Here is a 24,087-nt window from a genome sequence, read left to right as displayed (position 1 = left end):
TTGAAAGATGGATGTTTCTGCTACCAAACGCAATGACAAAGGGGGTTCTACACGGTAATTCTTCATTAGGTTGTTTTATTTCTAAGTTATAGTCTTGCATGAAGAGCCTGATTAAGCTTAAATTGCCTTCGCTTATTTACTCAAAGTTTATTCAACAACCCAGGTCCATACTATGTGCCAGATAACATGTAGGGAATCAATTGAACAAAGTTCTTTCCCTAAAGAAGTTTTAAGTTTCAGAGGGGTGATGAGTGAGAAGTTTAACTTAAAAAAAAGGAAATAAGTAAATATATAGTATGTCAGGTGATAGTGAGTGCTATGGATGAAAGTTTAAAAATAAAACAGGGACTGAGACAGGCAGGGGAGGCAGAGAGTGTCACTGATTTATAGACAGAGATCATGGAAACCATGCTAACATTATGTGTGGACAAACATATAAAAGAAGTGAAGGAGCCAGTCATATGGGCCTCTGGGGCTAGGGTTTCCCAGGTAGAGGAAACAGCAAACACAAATGCCCTCTGGTGGGAATATATCTACTATGTCCAAGGAACAGCAAGGAAACTCTGCATAGCTCCAGGATGACTGGAGCAGACAGAACGAAAAGCAAGAGTAATAGCAGGCGAAGCTGAAGACAAGGAGGAAGAAGGGGAAGCTCTATCATATAGGGCTTTGCTGATCATCAAAAGGATCTTGGCTCTGAGTCAGAGTGAGATTCAGAGCCATTCCAATGCAGAGTATTAAACAGAAGGGAGTCAGTGCTGACTACTTGCATTTTCAGAGGATTATCTGAATGTTCTATTAAATCCAATGCCATTTGTATCGACGTAGATGGACCTAGAGATTATCAGGCTAAGTGAAGGAAGTCAGATAAAGACAAATATTATATATCACTTATATGTGGAATCTTAAAAAATGATGCAAACGAACTTATTTACAGCACAGAAATCAACTCACTGACATAGAAAGTGAATTTATGATTACCAAAAGGGAAAGGGGAGGGAGGATAAATTAGGAGTTTGAGATTAAAATATATACAATGCTATATATAAAATACATAATTAACAGGAACCTACTGTATAGTACAGAGAACTGTAGGTTTGATAAGGCCCAACAGGCAGATAGGGTAGGAGTTGTAATCTTATTTATATGTCATGAGCAGATCCATATTCTCTTCACTTGGGAAAAAGTGGTGGGGCTGGTGGATCTTTACTGGTAACACTTTGTGAGGCCCCACATCTCTCCTTGATATGGTCAGGCTCCCATGAGCTTGGAGCATTTTCGATATCCAGCTTGGGCTTGAAGAACTCTCTGGGCAGGAAAGAGTGATCAAGAGGGTAGTCCTGTGAATGGTTCCATTCAGAAATAGAAGTAATGTCAGTGATTTTAGGTAAGAAAAATTATTTATAGAAAGTGAAATCATCCAGGAACTTTCAGTGTTTATTTGTAGTTTACACATTTAAAGTTGTTTTAGAATTTATATATGTTCTGTACAGGAGGCATCTTAGTTTGATTTTGTGGTTAGAGAGAATATTCTTTATTTCAAGTTGTACAGGAACAGAGAGTGGGGGAAAAGAGCAATAATCTGTGAAACTAATTACCCAAAGGAATTTATGAAAATTATGCATGGATGGATGGATTCTATGACTAGGTTTATTGAGGTCAAACAGTACGTGGCTGGGAACCACCAAACAAGTCAAGGTGGTTAAAGTGGAAATCTTTAGGGGACTGAACATATAATTGGTTTAAAATAATTAATTTGGAATGTCTCAGTTTCAAGTACACTGAATGACCACATTCCTCATCAGCCTTTTCCGTCTCTACCTGTTGTCTGTAGAAGCCTGTGGTTGTCACTGAAGGTGCCCATTTGTCATAGCTGGTTGCTAATGAGACCCCTAGTTCACTTCCTTTGCAACAAGCTTCCCTGTGGGTGGGACCCAGAAGAGCCCACCCACAAACCTGGCTTTAGCTGATTCTGTCTGGTAAAACTTTTTCAATAGCAAATGCCAGAAAACCTAACCTAAAATCACTTAAATGATTAAGGAATTGGCTTATGTTGAGGGGTGGAGCTTGCCAGCCTCAAAGGCAGAGGTTTGAGGGGCTTAAACAAAGTCACTAATATTCTGTTTCTTGGCAGCAAGATGGCAAAGAGCAACCAGACCTTGCCTGTCATCAAGTCCAACAGGCAAGACTCTGTGTCCTCAAAGCTAAACATTCGTCTTTATCTTGACTCTCATTGAGCTGGAAGGGATCACATACCTCCCCAAAACTGATCATTAAAGTTAGTGGAATGCAATTTATCTGATGGGCTAAGATCCAACCTCAATACAAAGGACATCATTTCCAAGGGAAATTTGGGTATAGTTTTTAACAGAAATAGGATAAGTGGATGTTGGGCAGTAAACCCGGGAGAAAGTCCTTTTCACCCTATGAGATACCTTTTCATAGGTATGAAAATTGTGATTTATTTACATGGTAATGTGATTGCCAATGACATGGAAATATTGATATTTCCAGTTGTACACCTCACATTGTATTCTCCCCACCACACTACCCCACCACACTCACATACTTCATTTGACTGAAAGCCCTAGTTAGAAGAGGCTCAGAAACATTCTGTTGCTTGGAATGTAGGCAAAACCTCAGATCAATAAGGGCAGAAAGCCCGTGACATACACATAAGGGGAGAAAAGTACCTCTAGATATAACAGTCCACTGGGTACCACCAATTAATTTATGCATTAGAGGTCTGAAGAGCATTCTTCTTAAAAGAGAGAGGGAGAGATATATAAGGAAATACAAGACTGCTAGTAAGGGATCCCCAGTGTATTAGGCCTGAAAAGAGGAGTTCCATATTTGGATGGTAAGGGAAATTGAATTAGCAATTTGGGTGTGTTCAAGAAGGAACAGTGCTGGCCTGGAAACATCCCTAGTGCTATTGGATGCTTCATTCAGTTGTTCATGGTTTCACTAGCAATACCAATAGCACAGGGACACTCTTTGTTCATTCAGACTAGTTATTTTTCTCCTCTTGTAATATTTTGCTTCTATCACATTTGGCTTAAACAATCTCATTCCACGACATTCCTCCCTCCATCCCTCCCCAAACCTTTTCACTGCTGCCTGACTGATAAAAGCCTCCACATCTGATATTAACTTAAAACTTCCTTGATTCCTTGAAGTGAGTTATTCATTAACAGATCCTAAATTACTGGTTGTTAGGCAGATCTTCTAATTCTTTCAGGCTACGGATCTGCTCAGAGAGCCTTCTGTAAATCTACTGTAGAAATAAGCAAAGCTTTGTGCCAATTGTCAGCACTAAGCAGAAATTTGAGAGAGGGAGGAGAAGTTACTCATTTGCTCGATTCAGCATGGTGAGTCCAGGGGAGGGAATCAAGTGCACCTCGGGCTTGACAAGCAGCGCCGGGAAGCACGGCTACAGGACAGAAGGGGGCCAGGGCGACTGGGCTGCTTCTGAGTATGGTTGTGGGTTCCAGCTGAGTTGCTCTAAAGATCGAGCATTTTGCCATCTATTTCCTATGATGGCCAGAGTTTCCTGTGCTAAAAGGTATGGCTGTCTTCTTTCCTGTCCTTTTGTTCAGCAAAAACAAAAGCTAATTAAAGTAAATGTCTGAAGCTGCAGTGAGGCAAGGAGTGGGCTGCAGGAATGGGGCAGAGAAAACTTCCAGGGACTGGCTGATTACGCAGATAAAATGCATTTGGGAGCTATGTGTCTAGCCATGTGTGCATGCTTTTCAGTTATTATAATTTTAAAAAAACCATCTCTCTGTGGGTTATTAAAATATGTCTCTAGCTCTCAGGAGCAGAAAACTATGCTTCTAGATTCATTTTTGTTTTACTCCGTAATAATCTAGGCTCATTTCTATCTCATACTTTTGTTTACCTCAAGAAACATTTTGCAACTAGCAAAGAAACTGGCCCTGCTTATGATATTCAAAGAAAATTCAGTATCATCATTACAGTTACTGGGTTGGACAGTCACCATTGTTGTTTGTTTGTTGCTGTAATTGTTTTCCTTTGATTTCTGCTATCTTACAAATGATAATTGAATCCAGCCGCTTTTTTTTGTTTTTTCAAATACATATTTAAATTGTTATAGTACCCAAACCCTAAACTCCATAACATTTATATATGTTTTCAATTTAAAGACAGGAAAAAGTACTTAGGGGATTATTTGAATTGGTCCTGTAGTTGTTTAATAAGTGAAATTTAAATAAAGATGCATTTAACATTGACTTTTCCTTGTAATTTGCAAGTTCAGTTATGTTTTCTGGAAAAACAAACACACAAAATTGGAATTTAAAAAATTGTGGTGAGATTTATATCAATCCCAGAGCAAATATGCCTGGCAAGGTCAAAATTTACAAATGAAAATAGATACATTATTAAATCATTGACAGATCACAAATTCTTGGTTTAGAAAGTTTGTTGGACTTGAAGATGTTTCCCTCATTCCTGAGGAAGAGAAGTGTTTCCTGTTTGTGTTCTAGTAAGTTGCAGTATGCGTTCAAAATTAAGTAGTTTTTTTGAGCTCTTAAACAAGTCACCAAAGGTATTTTTTGTATGTACTTGTGATAACAAGCCTGCTACAGACTTAGACCGTATAAGTTCTAGGAGAAACACCAAGGGCTGGGTCCTTTAGCATCATTTGGAATAACCCAGTCTCAGCGGCTTTCAGTAGAAGTGAAGTGTAGCAACATGTCACAGCAGAGGAAGCCTAGAGACGCCCAGAGAACAATAGACATCTTGTGGGAAGGGCTGAAATGTATGCGGCTCATTCCCATGGGAACGCCTGTAGTTCTTTCACACTGTGTGAAAAAGATGCTCCTTGAAAAGAATCTTTAATCCTTTCTTTCAAAGGAAAAATCTGAGAACTTTATTGAAAGTTTCTAGAACCCAAATACGTCTATGTTAGTCAGTGGGCATTTTAAACACAGGTGAATAAAATGAGAATTTTAAGAGGCACGGCAGTGTTGTGCAAAGCATAATGTAAATAAATATTGCTATTCTAGAATTTTCTGGCGTGAAGAAAACAGAGACTATTCTAACCTAGAGTTGGAAGCTAGAAGTTAATTTCTTCAGAATAAATGGGCTTCCTGATTTAATTACGTTTATTGAAATTCCCCCAAAGAGGTTCAGTTTTTTTCCACAGGTGGTATCCCAATGGTTGGGCAGTTAAATCCTCTGGTGTATTTTCATTTAGCAGAATCTACTGAAGCATAATTGAGTAAACCAGTAATGTCTTATTAGCACCCATTCAGTGTAGGTCACCTTGAAAAGCCATAAAGAACTTCCCTCCAGTACCCTGGAGGAAGTATACACCCCTCCTCCCTAATAAACATGGGAGTGAGCACTATGCTTAAGTAGAAAAGTCAAATATTTGGATTACGTGGCCACAAAAAGTCTGAGATACACTGTATTTCAGTTCATTTCTGCTCTGTGAAAAAATTCATATTACTGTTGAGCCATGTTTGGGGTAGCATCACAGGAAAGCTGTCCCTCCAGGGAACAACACATGTCTGCCAAGAAATCAGTAGGGACACAACAAGATAGCATGTAAACTACCCAGATTTAAGGTTGGGAAAGAGTACAACTAGGATATAAACATGACACAAATGGAAAGGACCGAGGCATTTTTAATGCTGTGAACTCAATGTTAGGCAGCAGTACAATCATGTGTTAGCATTTAAAAGGTATGGCAATGAGACATATTAATGGAATGACCTGCAAGAATAATGATAACACTAAGAATATGATTGCTGTCATTCCTTGTGGGGTTGCTATATGCCAGGTCTGTGTTAAATGATTTACATAATCTCCTTAAACCTCCCAACAATCCATATCACCATCCTTAGGGTGAAAATAAGGACCCTGAGGCTCAGGGAATTTTATTAATCTGCCCAGGTTTACATTGCAGCGAACAGCAGAGCTGAGCCCAGATGTGTCCAGGCTCCCCCACTCTTACCACTCTGCTCTTCTTACTGGATTACCAGACTGTGTCCACTTCTGAACCCCAAGCTCCTTTAAAAATGCAAGAAATTAGAGTTCCCTTGTGGCACAGCAGGTTAAGAATCCAGCATTGTCACTGCCATGGCTTGGGGCCACTGCTGTGGTGCAGGCCTCATTCCCGGCCCCGGGAACGTCCACCTGCTTCAGGTGTGGTCAAAAAGAAAGAAAGAAATTGATAAAAACTCATGGTAAGTACCATGAATAATGAACAGAGGCTGGAAGAAGGAAGAACCAAGAAAGGTAGTCTAATCCATTAAAAGGGAATAGAATACAAATACGTCATCAGTATCTATAAGCCTGAAAATAATCAATGAAAGAATACACCTACTCATAGATGACTGGGTTCTATATTTTTATAAAGGAAATGTCAAAGGAACAGTTCTCTGTATGTGGATGGCTGTAAAAATGCGACTAGTCACCAAGTAGTTAGGAAGATGTATGTGATCATTCCCCTGGTGCACAGATCTGGTTCAGTGCCTGGTGTGTGTTCACCCCAAGATGGGGAGACACCCCATTGTGTCCACATCTTGGTGATCATGCAGGTGAATTTATCCGTAGCACAGTTTTTGTGCCCTTTTACAACAGATAGATGACTTGATCGGGTGAGCAGATCTATTCCTATATTGGAATAGACTAGTTAGGGGTAGAAAATAATGCAGTTTAAATGCTTTTAAACTGCATTATTAACTTTTGAAACAATAAAGAAGTAGTTTTGGTACCATTTGGTAAACATTTTCTCTAAGTATTGCTACAGTGTTTAAAGTTACCAATCTGATGCATCTATCTAAATGGATTTCTGTGTAGAACCCCACAGGAAATGAAGTGGATAAAAAGAGCATATGCATCTTTGTTAAGTTTGTCCCATTTATTAGTAACTTCCTGCATCCTAAAACTTTCAACAAGGTTGATCTAGAGGAGAGCAAGAGGGTAACTTCTTTAGGAGCTGTGACTCTTCTTGGACAAATGCTCAGTGTTTCAAGCTCTCTATATGAAGTCTTAAGGAAGAGGGAAGTGTTAATTAAGTTGCGATTCTTCTCTTCCCCCCACCCCCCGTTGAGAAGTGGCTCCCCAAAGCCATTCACCTGCTTGAGTTCCTTTTGAAACCATGTTCTCTGCGTGGCTTTATTTTTTCCTCCATTCTTCTCAGGGAAAGTATTGATTTTCAGGAACACGGGCAGTATTGTTTTCTGTTAAAAACAACTCCACTTTACTGGAGCAGGCTCTCTGTTTCACCCCAGGAAACAGAGCAGAGGTAACTCTCCACTGGGTGAGGCGCAGCCTGTCACCTGACCAGCTCCGGAGCTGCTAGTGGCATCAGGCTGCATTCCTTGAATTCTTCCACCGGCACCTTAATGAACAACTTCAGGTTCACTGAGCTGAGTGGATTCCACTCACTGCGCTTTTGGAGCCCACTGCCCCAAGTCTCCCACCCAGTCTCAAAATAGACCACTGAGTAGCAGCAAGCGCACCTTTGAGGAGAAGCACACAGGTAAAGCACGTTTGTGGGGACAGCTGGGACTCCTTGAATTGTGTGGCACTTGGTGCAGAATCATTTTGCTTTTGGGGGTGTTTGTTTCTCCATACAGAAATCCAACTTATCAACAAACACCTGCTTTTAAAAAAACAGCCCGAATAATAAGAACCTGGGCTTCAGGTTAGAGTCCCTTAGAGATTAGGGAAAGAAATTTGGAGAGCCAATCTTGGGAATAAGAAGGAATTTTATAAGCCAGTTTTTGGAATACAGAAAGTACGAGATTTGGAGGCTGACCTACTTGGATGTGAATCTTGGCTCTGTGTGTAACTTCAGGCACGATATTTAACCTCGCCAGTCCTGTTTCCTGTTCTGTAACAATATCCACCTGCAGGGTTCAATGGGAGAACTAAGAGAAGAAAGTGTCTAGCGAAGAACTTAGTGTAAAGGAAATGTCCGAGTATGTGTGTATGTGTATGTTCGTGTGTGTAATAGGCACATGTGTACTCATACATTGAGGCCACAGAACAATGACTTTCATAAGAGTAGGGAGTTTCTCAGAAGATGAGTGAAAATTTGAACTGGCTCTAAATTTCTGGGTTGTTGCAAAGAGAGCTGCAGGGGAAGCCAGACACCAAAGCAAAACACTGATCAGAGCTGCTAAAAAATAAATAAGTGCCTTGCCTATCCTTATCCAGGGAAGGGCGGACTGGATACGGATACAGGGTGCCCTTTCAATGAGGACTAATAGGAAGGGAGGTAGCTCAATAATTGTCCCACACGGTCATGTATGCCGGTACATACGGCCCTTGGAGGGCTTTGTCCTGGGAAAGAAACTGCTTTCAATCCTGACTCTGCAACTCACTCTCCAGGTTCTCCTGGGTTACTTGTTTTCATCTCTGAACATCAGTTTCTCATCACATGGAATTGTCATGAGAATTCAGTGACTCATTTTTTGGGAAGCTCTCAGAGTAGTGCCTGATACATGGTAAACATGACTAAACATCAGCTGTGGGGTCATTTTTTTATAAAGTGGCCTTTTGTGTGTTATTTGCTTTGATTTTTAGGACAACCTAATGAGATAGACTGGATGTGTATTAGACCCAGTTTGCAGATAAGAAAACTGAGGCTTGGGGAAGGGAAGAGAGTGAACCAGAGGTCTCATAACCACCAAGTGGCCGCGTTGGAACTTGAATCTGGGTCCCCAGACAAGCAGGTGCTCAGTATGTATTCAGTGCACATACGTTGAATGAAACCTACCCTGAAAGTTCTCACTAAACATCATTTTCCTCACAAAGCCATTCCTTATCATCTCTCTTCTCTCTTATACTTCTCCAAACTTCTCTTTGTAGTGTCTAGGAGACTTTTTTCTGGATCATCCTTGTGGAATATTTGGTACAAGTCTCTCTCCCTCCCCTAACCTTAGATGTGTGAAAGTTTTCATATACAGCTGTGTGTTAAAATGTTGCACATGGTGGACATGCAAGAATAACAGCTGAAGTTAGAAACATGAATGTGGGGCTCCACACCAGGTGTCACTGCAAGTGTGAAAAGAAAGGATGGAGCCCAGGAGAAGATTGTGGGTGTTTCTCTCCCCAGCACATGTTTCTGCTCCTTCTCAGGTCTCCAGCTGCTATGACTGGGCAGCTGAATATGCTTCCAAAGGGCTTGATGTTGACCAACATGCTGACTGGCCAAGAGGAAGTCATTTCCATCCAGTGTCTTATTTTCCTGAATATTATTTCAGGAATATTATTTCATCTGTCACTGTAAACATCTAAAGCCGGGGTGGTGAGGGTGGAGAATGTGTTAAGGAGAAAACTCAGGAGAACACTGCCCTTTTTTTTCTTGTAGATATTATAATTCACCCCTCCACATTTGCCAGGGTGCAAAGTACTTTGTAGGAGCCTCGCTCTCCTCTCTCTCCATCCCATGAAACCTTCCCCACCACTCTCCTTCTTTTCTTGTTTTCTAAGCTTCTCTTCCTTGTGACTCTCCTGCTCTCTGGTTGGCCTAAATCTTCAGGGCATAGATGGGCAAAGGTGAAGGGTCAGTGTAGGAGGGAAGGAGAATTCATTTTCTTGCTTTATGATCCTAGTCATGGCTTCATCCTCAGATGTCAATAATGCTGTTAGGGTGTCTACTAGCCTGTGGTTTCCTGAGATCAGAACAGCGCAGTTACTATGGGCCTTGAAGAAGCCTTAAACTTCCCTGGCCATGAAATGATTGCTTCAAGTCTCCACCAGTGCAAATGGTCCATGGTTTTATTTGGCCCAGAAGGGAGCTGATGAGAATTATCTGTTCTTTAATTGTTACCATTGCCTTACTCTGCGGGCTGCTCATTAAGTAAGAACTACAGTGAGACTTTATTATTTCAACTGTGGGAATAGAGGGAGGATTGCTCAATCCCAACGGCCTTCCTCTTTAGCCTTCATTGCAGTGCTTTCACCTTCAAGCTCTGTATTCAAGTTCAAGTTCATGCTCATGTTCTGTAGAGATTTATCTAGTCTCATACTCCTAGGCAGAGTTCTTTATTTCATTGCCACTTGTTTAGAGAGTACATAAGAATAAGGCGAGTATTGACATAGCCTTCTGGAGGCTTCAAGTAGCATCTGTTGTCAAGATGGCAAGAAAAAGTCCAGCCAAGACTTCCTGGGTTGGTTTCCACATCCAGGAAACAGGCAGTGGATCTAAAAGGTATTTCCTGTGCTCTCTCCTCCTTTCATTGTCCTTTTCTGTTTGTTTCCATAGGAATCTGGGGGAGTTTTGGCAAGTATGGACATTTTTGTTGCTGGTGCATTTGTTTTCTTGGATCGGGGAGAGAAGGAGGATATAGAAAGGAGAAAAGTGGGAGATTTAAGCTGCTTTTTAGGCTCAAAAAATTCTAGAGAAATCTAATCATTTTTGACATGACTTTTAGAGACAAAAATAAGGAAAGGGGTCTTTTGAAGATCATCAAGCCAGAATCTGTTACTCCATGCACATTTCCATTTTTTTTTCCCTCTCTCTATGCTGGGCATCAAGTTCACATTCTGAGATCACACCATTCTACTAATGGCTATCTTTTGTCATTTGCTTCTCTTGCAGAGAGTGTCAAAGAAGACCTCAAAATCTGGAAAAAAAATGACCTTTCAAGGAATATGAAGTCTATGTCCTGATATGTGTTTTTGTCTCACTAAGCTCTGGTGACTGTGACACATGGCCCTTGGCCTGCAGATAATCCATTGATTATCAGGCTTCTCATCATGCATCAACTGTTCAGACTGGTCTTGGGACAAAAAGATCTTTCACGAGCTGGGGACCTCTTCTCCTTAGATGACTCTGAGATTGAAGACAGCCTGACAGAAGCTTTGGAGCAAATTAAAATAATTAGCTCATCTTCAGTAAGTAAAGTAAACTAATTTTCAGACTAGACCCCTGAAATGACCTATTCTGGAGCTAAATGATCATACATGGCCTGGGGGAAATGGTCTTTGCAGAGGAAAGAGAAAGGACCACTAATATTGGTCTTTCTTAACTTTGCTTGATGGTTTAACTGGTGTTTAAGAAATAACACCGGGGGAGTTCCCATCATGGCACAGTGGTTAATGAACCCAACTAGGAACCAAGAGGTTGCAGGTTTGATCCTTGGCCTTGCTCAGTGGGTTAAGAATCCAGCATCACCATGAGGTGTAGGTCGCAGATGCGGCTCAGATCCAACATTGCTGTGGCTCTGGCGTAGGCCTGCAGCTGCAGCTCTGATTACACCCCTAGCCTGGGAACTCCATATGCCATGGGTGTGGCCCTAGAAAAGACAAAAAAAAAAAAAAAAAAAAGAAAGAAAGAACACCAGGGAAGTCATTGGGGGCAGCCAAACCACCTTTTCTCAGTCAGAACCCAGAACTCTGGAAACTGCAGACCAGAGTGGAATTCTCACAAAAGGCCGTCTAAAGGTCGTTTCTACATCTTTGAAATGACATGAAGAAGACAGGGAGCAAATCTGGGGGAAAGCAGACCCACCAAGCTGCACAAGAGCATCAGTAAACAAAGCAGGGTATGTGGTGGGGGCTGAATAATAAAAAAGGCAAGATGACACCAGCTGCCATACAGGTAATACGAGACAAAGACAACCATCGATCTCCTGCCAGAAGTGACTGTTGCCCAGGGCTTAATTACACTGATTCTGTTTGCTTCTATATAGTCTCCCTTTTCAAAAAAAAATGTCTTTGCTTTGCCCCTTTTTCTACACCCCCACCATTTAGTTCAACTCACCCATTATTCACCCCCAGTGTGATCAGACGAATTTAAAATCTCCATCAACCCGCCTATTTCTTTGATTCTCCTCCATGTCGGGATTACATATCCTGAAAGCATTTCCCAAAGAGGGTGAATGTAGAGAATCGGGCATGGTTTGAAGTTGATCTTCCTGGTTGTGCTTGGAGATTGCTCCCATTTTAAAGACCAAGGCTACCAAGCATCCACTCGCATCCTCCCAGCTCACCAATGTTTGCCAGCACTTGGCATAACCACCCACTGGACAGAGGAAGGAAACAGAATGCGAGCCAAAAAATACTGGTACTAGCTAAAATGTACATATTTCAGAGATAACAGCTTACTTCCATGTCATAATGAAGATATATTTAAAAGGCATAATAGCAACCAGTGCAGCTTCCTCCTCAAATCTGTCAGCATGTTCTCTAGTTGACTGCCATTAATGTGCCAAGTCCCCCCAGTGGCCAGTGAAGTCACTGCCCAGAGTCTCTTTTCTCAGGCAATGCCTTTGACAGCAATTACATGTCCAGAACATTAATCAACTTAGTCTGACTCAAAACACAAAATATTTCTGGTATATTTCCACTTTCTGGGTAAGGCCTGTATGCTATTTCCAGCAGCCCCTCCCCTCACACCTCTCTGTAAATAAATTGACTGAATATGATACTGATATCATCTAATCTAACAAAATATCTATCTATGTCAATATCTTTATCTGTTATCTGTGTCTATATTTTCCTGAAGTCTATTTCCACTAGAGGTCACTAGTGTCAGTAATATCTTTTGTTTCCTTCCTCGAATGCTTTGTCTTACAGATGTCAAATTCAGAATTTTAGCACTAGTGAGTTCTGTGTCTGCACTTTTAACCGTGAAATCTGGCATGTCTTTTGTCATCAAGAGCATTGTCCATCCTTAAAGCCCTCCAATCAGCATCCCACCAGACCATCAGGTCTGGAGAGCCAGTAGTTCTCCTGAGATCTTCATCTAACTTCTGTCACATCCTACTTCCTCCATTCTCTCTCCATAACCATCTATAAAGAAGATGGGTGGCAGAATAAAAAGCGTTTTTAGAGTAATCATGCAGATCAATTCAATTTTTAAATGTAGGGATCATGTTGATTAACCAGTTTTTAAATTTGTTAATCAATCCTGGTTGTAAACATGTTCATGTGTGGAATTTCTGTTCTCTCTCCCTTCCTTTAAAAACCAGTTCAACTTAGGTTATTCCTGGATTGAATTCCAGTGGTTCTAGTTCTTAGTGACTGCTTCTTTCCCAAAAGACTTAATTTCCATTTTGCACTAAAACCTGTTCTTAGAGGAGGCCACCTATTCATATATCCTCAAGTGTAATCTCTACATGGGAGAATCCTAAATCTACGTTTTCAGACCTCATATCTGTCCCTTACCTTGAAGATCATACTAAGTGATATCCATCACCTCAAACTTACTATATTTAAATTAGAGGTTATCATCTTTCTTCCAGTTATACCATCCATTTCCTAGATCTCTAGCCTTCAAACCTGTAGTCTTTCTTTTTTTAAAACTAAAGGATAGTTGATTTACAATGTTGTGCCAATTTCTGCTGTACAGCAAAGTAACCCAGATATATAAATAAATAGATAAACATATAGATAGACATATCATTTTCTGTTTCTTTGTTACAGGATGGAATCGTAACAGTAGTAACAGCTGCCATTGCTTGAATACCTATTTTATGCTAGTTGTGTGCTGGACCTTTGACATTAATTTTGTCATGTAAACATCAAGTGACCTTCAAAGTAAAATGGATATTATTATGGCCCCCATTTTATAGATGGGGAACCTGGAGGCCAAAGATGTTAGACTGAATCCACTTTGATGATGTTAGACAGTTGTTTTCCCAAACTGGGTTGTCTTTCTTTTCTTTTATTATTTTTTTAAATTAAGGTATAGTTGATTTAAAATGTGCCAATTTCTGCTGTATAGCAAAGTAACCTAGTCATGCATACAAACACATTCCCTTTCTTATATTGTCTTCCATCACTATCTATCCCAAGAGTGTGTATATAGTTCTCTGTACCATACAGTAGGACCTCATTGATTATCCATTATAAATGTAATAGTTTGCATCTACTAATTCCAAACTCCCAGTCCATCCCACTCCCTCCCCTTTCTCCTTAGCAATCACAAGTCTGTTCTTTATGACCATGAATCTGTTTCTGTTTTGTAGATAGGTTCATTTGTGCCATATTTTAGATTCCACATATGAGTGGTGTCTATTTGGTGTTTGTCTAATATTCATTTTACTTTGAAGGTCACTTGATGTTTACATGACAAAATTAATGTCAAAGGTCCAGCACCCAACTAGCATAAAATAGGTATTCTTCACTTAGCATGAGGATCTCTAGTTGCATCCATGTTGCTGCAGGTGCATTATTTCATTCTTTTTTATGGCTGAGTAGTATTCCATCCATGTGTATATATACCGCATCTTCTTAATCCATTCATCTGTCAATGGACATTTAGGTTGTTTCTGTGTCTTGGCTATTATGAATAGTGCTGCAATGAACATAGGGGTACATGTATCTTTTTCAATGAAAATTTTGTCTGGATATATGTCAAGGAGTGAGATTTAGTTTTCTGATGTAGGTCCATACTGTCTTCCATAGTGGTTGTACCAGTTTACACTTCTACCAACAATGAAGGAGGGTACACTTTTCTTCACATCCTCTCTAGCATTTTTTATTTGTTGACTTGTGATGGCCATTCTGACTGGTCTGAGTTGGCATCTCAATGTAGTTTTGATTTGCATTTCTCTAATTATTAGTGATGTTGAGCATTTTTACGTATATATCTGTATGTCTTCTACCCATTTTTCAATTGGGTTGTTGGTTTTTTTGCTGTTGAGTCATATAAGCTGTTTGTATATTTTAGAGATTAATCCCTTCTAAGTTGCATCGTTTGAAACTATATTCTCCCATTCTGTAGGTTGTATATGTGTGTGTGTATGTGCGTGCATGTGTGTGTTTATGGTTTCCTTTGCTGTGCAAAAGCTTTTAGGTTTGATTAGGTCACTTTGGTTTATTTATGTTTTTATTTCTATTGCCTTGGGTGACTGACCAAGAAAGCATTTCTATGGTTGATGTCAGAGAATGTTTTGCCTGTGTTCTCTTCTAGGAGTTTTAGGGTGTATTTCCCTATGTTTAAGTCTTTAAGACATTTTGAGTTTATTTTTGTGCATGGTGTGAGGGTGCATTCCAGTTTCATTGATTTACATGAAGCTGTCCAGTTTTCCCAGTATCACTTGCTGAAGAAACTTTTTCCTATTTTGTATTCTTGCCTCCTTTATCAAAGATTAATTGACTGTAGGTGTTGTGGGTTTATTTCTGGTTTCTCTATTCTGTTCCATTGGTCTGTATGTCTATTTTGGTACCAGTACCACACTGTCTTGATTACTGTGGCTTTGGAATATTGTCTGAAGTCTAGGAAAGTTATGCCTCCTGCTTGGCTTTTGTTCCTCAGGGTTGCTTTGGCAATTCTGGGTCTTTTATGGTTCCACATACATGTTTGGATTGTTTGTTCTAGTTCTATGAAAAATGTCATGGGTAATTTGATAGGGATTGCATTGAATCTGTAGATTGCTTTACATAGTATGGCCATTTTTCCAATATTAATTCTTCCAATCCAGGAACATGGAATATCTTTCCATTTCTTTGAATCCTCTTTAATTTCCTTGATTAATGTTTTGTCGTTCTTGGCATATAAGTCTTTCACCTCCTTAGTCAGGTTTATCCCTAGGTATTTAATTTTGGGGGGTGCAATTTTATTTTATTTTATTTATTTTTTGCCTTTTAGGGCTACCCCATGGCATATGGAGGTTCCCAGGCTAGGGGTTGAATCGGAGCTGCAACCACTGGCCTATGCCACAGCCACAGCAACATGGGATCAGAGCCGTGTCTGTGACCTACACCACAGCTCACAGCAACACTGGATCTTTAACCCACTGAGCAAGGCCAGGGATTGAACCTGCGTCCTCAGGGATGCTAGTCAGATTTGTTTCCGCTGAGCCATGATGGGAACTCCAATTTTAAAAGGTATTGTATTTTTATATTCCTTTTCTAATATTTCATTGTTAGTATGCAGAAATGCAACTAATTTCTGAAGGTTAATCTTGTATCCTGCTACTTTGCTGAATTCATTGCTCAGTTCAAGTAGTTTTTGTGTGGAATCCTTAGGTTTATCTATATATAGTATCATGTCATCTGCATACAGTAACAATTTTACCTCTTTTCTTTCAATTTGGATACCTTTTTTTTTTTGTTTCTCTGATTGCTGTGTCTAGGACTTCCAATACTATATTGAATAATAGTGGAAAGAGTGGACATCCTTGTCTTGTTCCAGATTTTAGTGGGAAGGCTTTCACAAATTGAATATTATATTGGCTGTGAGTTTGTCATAAATGGCTTTGATTATATTAAGGTATGTTCCCTCTGTACCCACTTTGGTAAGAATTTTTATCATGAATGGATATTGGATTATGTCAACTGATTTTTCCATATCTATTGAGATAATCATGTGGTTTTTTAAATTTTCTTTTGTTAATGTGGTGTATGACATTGATTGATTTGCACAAGTTGAACCATCCTTGTGAACTTGGGATAAATCCCACTTGATCATGACATATGATCTTTTTTATATGTTGTTGGATTTGTTTGGCTAAAATTTTGTTGAGAATTTTTGCATCTATATTCATCAAAGATATTGGCCTATAATTTTCTTTTTTGGTAGTGTCTTTGCCTGGTTTTGGTATTAGGGTGATGCTGGCTTCATAGAATGTTTTTGGGAGTGTTCCTTCTTCTTCAAACTTTTGGAAAAGATTGAGAAGAATGGGTATAAAATCTTTGTCTGTTTGGTAGAATTTGCCTGAGAAGCCATCTGGTCCTGGATTTTTTTTTGTAGGGAGTGTTTTTATTACAGATTCAATTTCATTTCTACTGATCAGTCTGTTCAATTGATCTATTTCTTTTTTTTTTATTACTCAAATGAATTTATCACATCTGTAGTTGTATAATGATCATAACAATCTGATTTCACAGGATTTTCATCCCATAACCCGAGCACATCTCCCCACCCCCCAAACTGTCTCCTCTGGAGACCATAAATTTTTCAATGTCTGTGAGTCAGATTCTGTTCTGCAAATAAGTTCAGTCTGTCCTTTTTCCAGATTCCACATGTCAATGAAAGCATTTGATGTTGGTGTCTCATTGTATGGCTGACTTCACTTAGCATGATAATTTTTAGGTTCCTCCATGTTGCTAACAGTGCTGGTATTTCATTCTTTTTAATGGCTGAGTAATAGTCCATTGTGTATATATACCACATCTTCTTGATCCACTCCTCTGTCGATGGACATTTAGGTTTTTTCCATGTCTTGGCTATTGCCAGTAGTGCTGCAATGAACATCGGAGTACATGTGTCTTTGTGAGTCGTGGTTTTCTCTGGATAGATGCCCAGGAGTGGGATTGCTGGATCAAATGGTAGTTCTATTTTGAGTTTTCTGAGGAATCTCCATACTGTTTTCCACAGTGGTTGCACCAATATACAATCCCACCAACAGTGTACTAGGGTTCCTTTTTCTCCACACCCTCTCTAGCACTTATTGTTTGTAGACTTTTTGATGATGGCTGTTCTGACTGGTGTAAGGTGGTACCTCATAGTGGATTTGATTTGCATTTCTCTGATAATGAGTGATGTTGAACATCTTTTCATGTGTTTCTTGGCCATCTCTATGTCTTCTTTGGATATCCTCTGCCCATTTTTAATGGGGTTGTTTGTTTTTTTGGTATGGAGCTGCAGAAGTTGTTTATAAATTTTGGAGATTAATCCCTTGTCAGTGGATTCACTTGCAAAGATTTTCTCCCATTCTGTGGGGTGTCTTTTTGCTTTGTTTAGGGTTTCCTTTGCTGTGCATAAACTTTGAAGTTTGATTAGATCCCATTTGTAAATTTTTGTTTTTATTGTCAGTACTCTAAGAAGGGGATCTGAGAAGATGTTGCTGTGTTTATATCAGAGAGTGGCTATGTTTTTCTCTAAGAGTTTTATAGTGTCTGATCTTATATCTAGGTCTTTAATCCATTTGGAGTTTATTTTTTGTGTGTGGTGTTAGGGAGTGTTCTAATTTCATTCTTTTCCATGTGGCTGTCCAGTTTTCCCAGCACCACTTATTGAACAAGCTGTCCTTTCTCCATTGTATATTCTTGCCTTCTTTGTCATAGATGAGTTGGCTGTAGGTGTGTGGGTTGAATTCTGGGCTTTCTATCCTGTTCCACTGATCTATATTCCTGTCTTTGTGCCAGTACCATATGGTTTTGATGATTATTGCTTTGTAGTTTAGTCTGAAGTCCAGGAGCCTGATTCCTCCAGCTCCATTTTTCTTTTTCAGGATGTCTTTGGCTATTCTGGGTCTTTTGTGCTTCCAAACAAACTTTAAAATATTTTGTTCTAGTTCTGTGAAACATGTCCTTGGTAATTTGATAGGGATTGCATTGAATCTGTACATTGCTTTAGGTAGTATAGTCATTTTGATAATATTAACTCTTCCAATTCATGAGCATGGTATGTCTTTCCATCTATTTGTGCCATCTTTGATTTCTTTCATCAGTGTCTTATAGTTTTCAGAATATAGGTCTTTTGTCTCTTTACTCCTAGGTATGTTATTCTTTTGGATGCAATGGTAAACGGGATTGCTTCCCTAATTTCCTTTTCTGCTTTTTCATTGTTAGTATATAGAAACGCTGTCTATCTCTGTGTATTGATTTTGTATCCTGCGACTTTGCCAAATTCATTGATAAGCTCTAACTCTTTTCTGGTAGAGTCTTTAGGATTCTCTAGGTATAGTATCATGTCATCTGCAAATAGGGATAGTTTTACTTCTTCCTTTCCATTTTGGATTCCTTTTATTTCTTTTTCTTCTCTGATTTCTGTGGCTAGGACTTCCAAAACTATATTGAAGAGTAGTGGCGATAGCAGAAATCCTTGTCTTGTTCCTGATCTCAGCAGAATTCTTTTAGCTTTTCACCATTGAGAATGATGTTCGCTGTGGGTTTGTCATATATAGCCATACGTTAAGGTAGGTTCCCACTATGCCCACTTTCTGAAGGGTTTATATCAGAAATGGGTGTTGGATTTTGTCAAAGGCTTTTTTTTGCGTTTATTGAGAGGATCATATGGTTTTTCTCTTTCAGTTTGTTAATGTGATGTACCACACTGATGGGTTTGCAGATATCGAAGAACTCTTGCATCCCTGGGATAAATCCCACTTGATCATGATGTACAATCCTTTTAGTGTATTGTTGGATGTGGTTTGCTAGTATTTTGTTGAGAATTTTTGCATCGATGTTCATCAGTGAAATTGGCCTGTAGTTTTCCTTTTTGTGTGGTATCTTTGTCTGGTTTTGGTGTCAGGGTGATGGTGGCCTCATAGAATGAGTTTGGGAGTATCCCTTACTCTGTAATTTTTTGAAATGGTTTCAGAAGTATAGGTGTTAGCTCTTCTCTAAATGTTTGATAGAATTGTCTTGTGAAGCCATCTGGTCCTGGACTTTTTTTTGTTGGAAGATTTTTAATCACAGTTTTAATTTCAGTTCTTGTGATGGGTCCATTCATCTTTTCTATTTCATCTTGGTTTAGTCTTGAAAGATTGTACTTTTCTAAGAATTTTTCCATTTCTTCTAGGTTTTCCATTTTATTGGTGTATAGTTGCATATAGTAGTCTCTTATGATCCTTTGTGTTTCTGTGATGTCCGTCATAACTTCTTTTTCATTTCTAATTTTATTGATTTGAGTCCTCTCTCTTTTTTGCTTGATAAGTCTGGCTAAGTAAGGGTTTATCAATTTTGTTGATCTTTTCAAAGAACAAGCTTTTTGTTTCATTGATCTTTTCTATGGTTTTCTGCATTTCTAATTCCTTGATTTCTGCTCTGATCTTTATAATTTCTTTCCTTCTTTCCTTAGGTCTTGTCTGTTCTTCTCTCTTGAGCTGCTTTAGATGTAAAGTTAGCTTGTTTTTTTGAGCTTTTTCTTGTTTCCTGAGGTGGGCTTGTATTGCTATAAACTTTCCTCTGATAAAATGGCTTTTGCTGCATCCCATAGGTTTTGGAGTGTCATATCTTCATTGTCATTTGCTTCTAGGTATTTTTTAAATTTCGTCTTTGATTTCTTCAGTGATCCATTGGTTGTTTAGTGTCATGTTGTTTAGTCTCCACGTGTTCGTGTTTTTTGCAGATTTTTTCTTGTTGTTCATTTCCAGTCGTATAGCACTGTGGCTAGAAAAGATGCTTGATATGATTTCAACTTTCTTAAAGGTACCAAGGTTGGATTTGTATCCCAGGATGTGATCAATCTTAGAGAATGTTCCATGTGCACTTGAGAAGAATGTGTATTCCATTGCTTTTGGATGGAATGTCCTATAAATATCTATTAAGTCCATCTGGTTTAATGCATCATTCAGGGCCTGTGTTTCCTTATTGATTTTCTGTCTGGATGATCTGTCCATTGCTTTAAGTGGGGTGTTAATATCCCCCACTATTATTCTGTTATTGTCGATTTGTCCTTTTAAGGTTGTTAGCAGTTGCCTTATATATTGTGGTGAACCTATATTGGCTGTGTAGATTTTTAAAATTGTTATATCTTCTTTTTGGATTGATCCTTTGATCATTATGTAATGACCTTTGTCTCTTAAAAATTCTTCATTTTAAAGTCTTTTTTGTCTGATATGAGTATTGCTACTCCAGCTTTCTTTGATTTTGGTTTGCAAGAAATGTTTTCTTCTATCCTCTAACTTTCAATTTGTATGTGTCCCTAGAAATGAAGTAGGTCTCTTGAAGACAGCATATATATGGGTCTTGTTTTTGTATCCATTCAGCCTGTCTATGTCTTTTGGTTGGGGTGTGTAGTCCATTAACATTTAAGGTAATTATTGATATGTATGTTCTTATTGCCATTTTATTAATTGCTTTGGATTTGTTTTTGTTGCTCTTTTTTCTTTCCTTCTTCTCTTGGTCTCTCCTCTTCTGGTTTGATGACTATCTTTAGTGTTGTATTTGAGTTGATTTCTCTTTGTTTGCCTATCAATTGTAGATTTTTGGTTTGCGGTTATTCTGAATTTTTGATATAAGTGTCTATATGTATATGAGATTGTTTTAAGTTGTTGTTCTCTTAATTGAAAGTTCATCTCCAGTGTCCTGCATTTGTACCCACCTCTTCTCATGACTTCTGATTTTGGTGATATAACTGTGCATGGATGATTTTGTATATATACCTTTACTGGTGAGCCTTGTCATTTGTGGAATTTTTGTTTCCTGTTGCTGTCTTTTCTGCCTAGAGAAGTTCCTTTAGTACTTGTTGTAAGGCTGGTTTAGTGTTGCTGAATTCTCTCAACTTTTGCTTATCTGTGAAGGTTTTGATTTCCCCTTCAAATATGAATGAGAGCCTTGCTGGGTAAAGTAATCTTGGTTGGAGGTTTTTTCCTTTCATCCCTTTTGGCCTGTAGAGTATCTGCTGAAACATCTGCTGATAACCTTATTGGGGTTCCTTTGTATGTTATTTGTTTCTTTTCCTTAGCTGCTTTCAAGATTTTCTCTTTGTCTTTAATTATGGTCAGTTTGATTAATATGTGTCTCAGTGTATTCCTCCTTGGGTTTATTTTATATGGCACTCATTGTGCTTCCTGGATTTGAGTGAGTAGTTCCTTTCCCATGTGAGGGAAGTTTTCAGCTATTATCTCTTGGAATATTTTTTCTGTCCCCTTCTCTCTCTCTTCTCCTTCTGGCACCCCTATAATACGGATGTTGGTGTGTTTAACGTTGTCCCAGAGTTCTCTGAGACTCTCTTCATTTGTTTTCAATCTTCTTTCTCTTTTCTGTTCTGCATCTGTAATTTTCACTAATCTTCCCTCCACCTCACTTATTCATTCTTCTGCCTCCTGTATTCTGCTGTTAGCTGCTTCTAGTGAATTTTTTATTTCAGTTATTGTATTTTGCATCTCCTCTTGTTTAAGTTTTATATCTTGTATCTCTTTGGTCAGTGTTTCCTGTAAGTTATCCCTCTTTGCCTCCAGTTTATTTCCAATGTCTTGCATCATCTTCAGCTTCAACAATCTAAAGTCTTTTTCCTTGAGGCTGAGAATCTTCTCCTCGCTTAGCTGATTTTCTGGGGTTTTTCCTTTCTCCCTCATCTGAGTTATAGTTCTCTGTCTTTTCATTTTCATAGGTTTTTGGTGTGGTGACCCTTTTATAGATAGTAGAGTTGTAGCCTCTCTTACTTTTGGTGTCTGCCTCCCTTGTGGCTGAAGTCGGTATGGGGGCTTGCTGTAGGCTTCCTGATGGGAGGGGCTGATGCCTGCCCACTGGTAAGTGGAGCTGATTCTAATCCCTCTGGTGTGTGGGGCTTTGTCTCTGGATGGGATTAGAGGCAGCTGTGTGCCTGAGGGGTCTTTAGGTAGCCTGTTTACTGAGAGGCGGTGCTGTGATCCCACCTGGATTGTTTTTTGCCCTGGGGCTTCTCAGTGCTGACTGATGGGTGGGGCCAGATTTTCCCAAAATGGCCATCTCCAGAGAAAGGCACACTCCTGAATATTCCCGAGAGCCTTGCTTCCAATGTCCTTCCCTGACAACAAGCCACAATCACCCCTGTTTTCCCAGGATGTTCTCCAAGAACTGCAATCAGGTTTGACCCAGATTCCCATGAAGACTTTGCTTTGCCCTGGGACCTAGTGCACATGAAAGTCTGTGTGCGCATGAAAGTCTGTGTGCACCATTTCCCCCAGTCCCATGGAGCTCCTGCACACAAGCCCCACTGGCCTTCAATGCCAGATGCTCCAGGGGCTCTTTCTCCCATTGCCAGATGCCCACATGTGGGAGTTTGATGTGGGGCTCGGAACTTTCACTCCTGTAGGTGAGTGTCTGTGAACCAATTATTTTCCAGTCTGTGGGGCTTCCCACCCACGAGGGATGGGTGTTGTTTATATCGCAATTCACCCCTCCTACCTCTTGATGTGGCCTCCTCTTTTTCTTCTGGTGTAGGATATCTTTTTTAAGGTTTCCAGTCCATTTGGGTGGAGATTGCTCAGTCTTTAGTTGTGAATTTTGTTGTTTTTAGGAGAGAAGTTGAGCTCCAGTCCTATTCTGCCATCTTAATCCCATGTCCAATTGATCTATTTCTTCCTGATTCAGTTTTGGTAGGCTGTAAGTCTCTAGAAAGTTGTCTGTTTCTTCTAGTTTGTCAAATTTGATGACATATAATTGTTCATAGTATTCTCTTATTTTTTTTTGTATCATTTGCAGTATCACTGAGTTTTCTCCTTTTTCTTTTCTTATTTTATTTGAGTTCTTTGTCTCCTCTTCTTGGTGACTCTGGCAAAAGGTTTGTCAATTTTGTTTACCTTTTCAATGAACCAGCTCTTGGTTTTGTTGATTTTTTGTATTGTTTTTTGAATCTCTATTTTATTGATTTGCTCTCTGATTTTTATGATTTCCTTCCTTCTGCTAAGTGTGGTTTGTTTGTTCTTCTCTTTCTAATTCTTTTAGGTGGTGGGTTAACTTGTAAATTTGAGATTTTTTTTCTTTCCTGAGGAAGGCCTGTATTGCTATGAACTTCCCTCTAAGCACTGCTTTTGCAGCATCACATAGATTTTGAATGGTTGTGTTTTCATTATCATTTGTCTCTGAGGTATTTTTTAATTTCCCCTTTGATTTCCTCATTGACCCATTGCTTTTATAGTAGCATGTTGTTTAGTCCCCATGTATTCAGCTTTTTCTCATTTCTTTTCATTTGTGGTTGATTGCTAGCTTCATGCTCTTGTGGTGAGAGAAGATACTTGAAATAACTTCTATACTTTTAAGTTTGTTGAGGTTAGTTTTGTGCCTTGGTATGTGGTCAGTCCTTGAGAACATTCCATGTGCACTTGAGAAGAATGTATATTCTGATTTTTTTTGGATGTAATGTCCTGGAAATGTCAATGAAGTCTAAGTTTTCTATTGTGTCATTTAGAATCACTGTTGCCTTATTGATTTTCTGTCTAGAGGATCTGTCCATTGATATGAATGGGGTGTTAAAGTCTACTATTCCCGTCAATTTCCCCTTTTATGTCTATTAGTATTTGTTTTCTGTATTTGGGTGCTCCTATATTAGGGGCATATATACTGACAGTATAATATCCTCTTCTTGAATGGATCCTTTTACATTAAATAGTGTCTTTCTTTGTCTTTCTTTATGACCTTGTTTAAAAGTCCATTTTGTCTGTTTTGAGTGTTGCAAGTACTGCTTTCATGTCTTTTCCATTCATGTGAAATATCTTTTTC

General features: G+C 39.1%; 1 protein-coding gene across 12 annotated transcripts in view; it reads left to right on the top strand.

Moving 5' to 3' along the window:
* VEPH1 (ventricular zone expressed PH domain containing 1) overlaps positions 3,224-24,087 on the top strand; it is a 379,885-nt gene continuing 359,021 nt past the window's right edge. For 7 of the 12 annotated variants that reach the window (XM_021069715.1, XM_021069718.1, XM_021069714.1 and 4 more), the window contains exons 1-2: positions 3,378-3,565; positions 10,586-10,881. In XM_021069715.1, coding sequence (XP_020925374.1) covers positions 10,744-10,881 — 138 coding nt within the window. In that variant the 5' untranslated portion in view covers positions 3,378-3,565; positions 10,586-10,743. Of the gene's footprint in view, positions 3,566-7,265; positions 7,517-8,565; positions 8,722-10,585; positions 10,882-24,087 lie in introns of all 12 variants that reach the window. The other 5 variants (XM_021069713.1, XM_021069712.1, XM_021069711.1 and 2 more) reach the window with 5 other exon arrangements.

Source organism: Sus scrofa, chromosome 13 (genome assembly GCF_000003025.6).
Source record: "Sus scrofa isolate TJ Tabasco breed Duroc chromosome 13, Sscrofa11.1, whole genome shotgun sequence".
Taxonomy (NCBI): domain Eukaryota; kingdom Metazoa; phylum Chordata; class Mammalia; order Artiodactyla; family Suidae; genus Sus; species Sus scrofa.
This window is presented reverse-complemented; position numbering and strand designations above follow the sequence as displayed.